Below are 6227 nucleotides of genomic sequence, written 5' to 3' on the forward strand. Positions count from 1 at the left end.
TCACAGTACCACGCTCAGAACACAGCACTATCCCAATCCCACGCACAGTACCACGCTCAGAACACAGGGCTCTCCAAATCCCACGCACAGTACCACGCTCAGAACACAGGGCTCTCCCAATCCCACACACAGTACCACGCTCAGAACACAGGGCTCTCCCAATCCCACGCACAGTACCACGCTCAGAACACCGGGCTCCCCAATCCCACGCACAGTACCACACTCAAGACACAGGGCTCTCCCAATCCCACGCACAGTACCACGCTCAGAACACAGAGCTCCCCAATCCCACGCACAGTACCACGCTCAGAACACCGGGCTCTCCCAATCCCACGCACAGTACCACGCTCAGAACACAGGGCTCTCCCAATCCCACACACAGTACCACGCTCAGAACACCGGGCTCTCCCAATCCCACACACAGTACCACGCTCAGAATACCGGGCTCTCCCAATCCCACGCACAGTACTACGCTCAGAACACAGGGCTCTCCTAATCCCACACACAGTACCACGCTCAGAACACAGGGCTCTCCCAATCCCACGCACAGTACCACGCTCAGAACACCGGGCTCCCCAATCCCACGCACAGTACCACACTCAAGACACAGGGCTCTCCCAATCCCACGCACAGTACCACGCTCAGAACACAGAGCTCCCCAATCCCACGCACAGTACCACGCTCAGAACACAGGGCTCTCCAAATCCCACGCACAGTACCACGCTCAGAACACAGGGCTCTCCCAATCCCACACACAGTACCACGCTCAGAACACAGGGCTCTCCCAATCCCACGCACAGTACCACGCTCAGAACACCGGGCTCCCCAATCCCACGCACAGTACCACACTCAAGACACAGGGCTCTCCCAATCCCACGCACAGTACCACGCTCAGAACACAGAGCTCCCCAATCCCACGCACAGTACCACGCTCAGAACACCGGGCTCTCCCAATCCCACGCACAGTACCACGCTCAGAACACAGGACTCTCCCAATCCCACGCACAGTACCACGCTCAGAACACAGGGCTCTCCCAATCCCACACACAGTACCACGCTCAGAACACAAGGCTCTCCCAATCCCACGCACAGTACCACGCTCAGAACACAAGGCTCTCCCAATCCCACGCACAGTACCACGTTCATAACACAGGGCTCTCCCAATCCCACGCACAGTACCACGCTCAGAACACAGGGCTCTCCCAAACCCCCACACAGTACCACGCTCAGAACACCGGGCTCTCCCAATCCCACGCACAGTACCACGCTCAGAACACAGGGCTCTCCCAATCCCACGCACAGTACCACGCTCAGAACACAGGGGCTCCCCAATCCCACACACAGTACCACGCTCAGAACACAGGGCTCTCCCAATCCCACGCACAGTACCACGCTCAGAACACAGGGCTCTCCCAATCCCACGCACAGCACCACGCTCATAACACAGGGCTCCCCCAATCCCACACACAGTACCACGCTCAGAACACAGCGCTCTCCCAATCCCACGCACAGTACCACGCTCAGAACACAGGGCTCTCCCAATCCCACGCACAGTACCACGCTCAGAACACAGGGCTCTCCCAATCCCACGCACAGTACCACGCTCAGAACACAGGGCTCTCCCAATCCCACGCACAGTACCACGCTCAGGACACAGGGCTCTCCCAATCCCACGCACAGTACCACGCTCAGAACACAGGGCTCCCCAATCCCACGCACAGTACCACGCTCAGAACACAGGGCTCTCCCAATCCCACGCACAGCACCACGCTCATAACACAGGGCTCCCCAATCCCACGCACAGTACCACGCTCAGAACACAGGGCTCTCCCAATCCCACACACAGTACCACGCTCAGAACACAGCGCTCTCCCAATCCCACGCACAGTACCACGCTCAGAACACAGGGGCTCCCCAATCCCACACACAGTACCACGCTCAGAACACAGGGCTCCCCAATCCCACCCACAGTACCACGCTCAGAACACAGGGCTCTCCCAATCCCACGCACAGTACCACGCTCAGAACACAGGGGCTCCCCAATCCCACACACAGTACCACGCTCAGAACACAGGGCTCCCCAATCCCACACACAGTACCACACTCAGAACACAGGGCTCTCCCAATCCCACACACAGTACCACGCTCAGAACACAGCGCTCTCCCAATCCCACGCACAGTACCACGCTCAGAACACAGGGCTCTCCCAATCCCACGCACAGCACCACGCTCATAACACAGGGCTCCCCCAATCCCACACACAGTACCACGCTCAGAACACAGGGCTCTCCCAATCCCACGCACAGTACCACGCTCAGGACACAGGGCTCTCCCAATCCCACGCACAGTACCACGCTCAGAATACAGGGCTCCCCAATCCCACGCACAGTACCACGCTCAGAACACAGGGCTCTCCCAATCCCACGCACAGTACCACGCTCAGAACACAGGGCTCTCCCAATCCCACGCACAGTACCACGCTCAGAACACAGGACTCTCCCAATCCCACGCACAGTACCACGCTCAGAACACAGGGCTCTCCCAATCCCACCCACAGTACCACACTCAGAACACAGGGCTCCCCAATCCCACGCACAGTACCACGCACGGTACCACGCTGTGTGTATGTATATATAATAATCCCCTCTGTACACGGACTGTGTCACACAGTTATATTCACACTTTATTTAGACAAGCTTCAGCACATGTTCCCTTCAGAGGCAGGGAGGCGGCCATCTTTAATGTTGCCCGGAGGAGGGGGGGCGAGCTGTGCACGTCTCCATCTTTACGCCTCTGTAAAGTTAAATCCTGAAATTAAAACATATATATACTGTACATACAGGGTGGGGGACCCCCATATATATATACTGTACATACAGGGTGGGGGACCCCCATATATATATACTGTACATACAGGGTGGGGGACCCCATATATATATATATACTGTACATACAGGGTGGGGGACCCCCATATATATATACTGTACATACAGGGTGGGGGACCCCCATATATATATACTGTACATACAGGGTGGGGGACCCCCATATATATATACTGTACATACAGGGTGGGGGACCCCCATATATATATACTGTACATACAGGGTGGGGGACCCCCATATATATATATACTGTACATACAGGGTGGGGGACCCCCATATATATATATATACTGTACATACAGGGTGGGGGACCCCCATATATATATACTGTACATACAGGGTGGGGGACCCCCATATATATATACTGTACATACAGGGTGGGGGACCCCCATATATACATATATGCCCCGTCTGTATATTATATATGTATATATACCCCCTCTGTAAATAGATATCGGTGCCCCCCTCCCCCTCCCGGGTCTCCCCCTGTATATATGTCGGGGTTCAGCCCTCACCCCTGCATATATCAGGGTCCCCCCTCTGCATATTAGGGTGCAGCACTCACCCCTGTAGATATCAGGGTCCCCCTCTGTATATAAGGGTGCAGCACTCACCCCTTTATATATCGGGGTCCCCCTCAGTATATTAGGGCACAGCACTCACCCCTGTATATATCGGGGTCCCCCTCTGTATATTAGGGCACAGCACTCACCCCCTGTATATATCGGGGTCCCCCTCAGTATATTAGGGCACAGCACTCACCCCTGTATATATCGGGGTCCCCTTCTGCATATTAGGGCACAGCACTCACCCCTGTATATATCGGGGTCCCCCTCTGTATATTAGGGCGCAGCACTCACCCCTGTATATATCAGGGTCCCCCTCTGTATACTAGGGCGTAGCACTCAACCCTGTATATATCGGGGTCCCCCCCTGTATATTAGGGCGCTGCACTCACCCCTGTATATATATCGGGGTCCCCCTCCTGTATATTAGGGCGCAGCATTCACCCCTGTATATATCGGGGCCCCCCTCTGTGTATATATAAGGACACAGCACTCACCCCCTGTATATATCGGGGTCCCCCTCTGTATATTAGGGCGCAGCATTCACCCCTGTATATATATCGGGTCCCCCCTGTATATTAGGGCGCAGCATTCACCCCTGTATATATATCGGGGTCCCCCCTGTATATTAGGGCGCAGCACTCACCCCTGTAACACACGAACGGCAGTTGCACCCCGCAGCATTCGGAGCTCCAGCTCAGGTTCCTTGCCGGGTCCCCTGAGACGAGGCCGCAGTTTTGGGACAGAGGCTCGCGGGGCTCGCCGTCCCCCCAGGCGATGAACTCCCCCCACGGCTGCCCCCCGCTCCAGTACCAGTGACCCCAAAATCGGTTCCAGCGCAGCCCCACCCAAAAACCCCAGCGGGGGGCGGAGCCTGACAACAGGGCAGCCATCTTGGTCTGGTCGTCGGGGGCGGAGACTGAGGCCAGGTCAGTGAAGAGGCCGCGGCAGTAAGAGCGAGACTCCGCCCATGTCATGGGGGTCAATACCAAGTGCAGGGTGTCTGGGGGGAGGAAGAGGGAGAGGCTATTATATATGGAGGAGGGAGAGCCCAAGATAAAGGGAGCTTTGTACAATGTTCCTCTTGGGCAGAGCTTAGCTTTTCAGGAGCAGGGCATAGCTCATTAGGGGAGTAGCATACGGTTACTTGGGGGTGGAGCTTAGCTGCTCAGGGGTGGAGCTTAGCTCATTTGGGAAGTAGCCTAAGGTTTCTCGGGCGGAGCTTAGCTGCTCAGGGGTGGAGCTTAGCTCATTTGGGAAGTAGTCTAAGGTTTCTCAGGGGTGGAGCTTAGCTGCTCAGGGGTGGAGCTTAGCTCATTGGGGAATTGGCACAATGTTCCTCGGGGGTGGAGCTTAGCTCATTAGGGGAGTAGCATGCGGTTCCTCGGGGGTGGAGCTTAGCTACGAGAGAAAGATCATTATACAGGGAGACTGGAGGGGTCAACCACTACAGGGAGATGAAATAACTTACCTGTGGTAGGGGCCACAGAGGAGGCAGACCCAGGGGCCACAGAGGAGGCAGACCCAGGGGCCACAGTGTAAGAGGAGCCAAGCACCGCAGAATAAGAGGAGCCAGGGTTCGCAGGAGAGGAAACAGGGACCACAGAGGAAGAGGACACCACGTTACCAACCACTGAAGTGGTTGTGTTAGAGCCCACAGAGGAATCTGCTCCTCTATTGTACATGGTCCACGGGGTTACTTGGGAGGGTGAGGGGCCCATGCTATTGTCTTGCCCATTGTTATTGTTGTTGGTGGCCCCCAGGGCTTCAGTGGGGGCTATGGAAAGGGGTTCAGCCGTGGTTTGTTTCAGTGGCCAGGGGCAGGTGGTGGGCAGGTCTGGCACAGTTGCGTTGGTCACTGCAGGGAGAGAACAAGGGAGAGCTGATTAATGGGAGCAAGGTGTGAGAAGGTCTTTTAGCCCCTTATAATGTTTCCTCAGGGGCAGAGGGGACACCACATGGGAGGGGGCAACTATTCCATTGAGTAAAGCTTCTCTCCTCAAGGGCAGGGCTTATTCCCCTGGAGGTGGGGCTTCTCTCAGGGGCAGGACTTATTCCCCTGGAGGTATGGCTTCTCTCCTCAGGGGCAGGGCTTATTCCCCTGGAGGTATGGTTTCTCTCCTCAGGGGCAGGGCTTATTCCCCTGGAGGTATGGTTTCTCTCCTCAGGGGCAGGGCTTATTCCAGTGGAGGTATGGCTTCTCTCCTCAGGGGCAGGGCTTATTCCCCTGGAGGCGAGGCTTCTCTCCTCAGGGGCAGGGCTTATTCCCCTGAAGGTGGGTTTTGTCTCCTATCGGGAAGGGCCACACTAACTTGAGTAGCAAAATAATGACCCTGGGTGGTTCCTCTCATGCTTGTCCCCTTAGCTCCTCTGGGGCGGCCTCTTCTCCGCATGGGTGGAGCTTCTTTGCCTAGGGGTGGGGCTACACTCACTCGTACCTTCGTGAGACCCAGTGGCAGTCTCTATTTCATGAGGTGCAGTGCGTGGCTCTCTGTGGCTAAGACAGCTCCATGGGAGGGATGTGGGCTCTCGCACTTCTGTAGCACACCAAGTAATAGTGAGAGCCTGTGCCAGTTCCTGGCTCCTCAAATGGGAGTCCTTAGCACAGGTGCATCTCCCTAGCTCCTCATGGGAGGGGCTTCCCCTTGTGGGCATGGCTGAACTCACACTTGTAGCACACAAAGTAGTGAGAGCCTGTGCCAGTTCCTGGCTCCTCAAATGGGAGTCCTTGGCACAGGGGCATCTCCCTAGCTCCTCATGGGAGGGGCTTCCCCTCACA

The 6227-nt window shown here is 56.1% G+C and overlaps 1 protein-coding gene across 1 annotated transcript; it reads right to left on the minus strand.

Moving 5' to 3' along the window:
* Positions 1-2671: 2671 nt before the first annotated feature.
* LOC142476753 (uncharacterized) lies at positions 2672-6103 on the minus strand. The gene is made up of 4 exons (XM_075581918.1): positions 5887-6103; positions 4920-5306; positions 4095-4451; positions 2672-2793 (listed from the first exon to the last, which is right to left on the minus strand). Exons 1-4 carry the CDS (start codon positions 6101-6103, stop codon positions 2786-2788), a joined length of 969 nt encoding a protein of 322 aa, XP_075438033.1. The 3' UTR covers positions 2672-2785.
* Positions 6104-6227: the final 124 nt, after the last annotated feature.

Source organism: Ascaphus truei, unplaced genomic scaffold, assembly GCF_040206685.1.
Source record: "Ascaphus truei isolate aAscTru1 unplaced genomic scaffold, aAscTru1.hap1 HAP1_SCAFFOLD_1700, whole genome shotgun sequence".
NCBI lineage: Eukaryota > Metazoa > Chordata > Amphibia > Anura > Ascaphidae > Ascaphus > Ascaphus truei.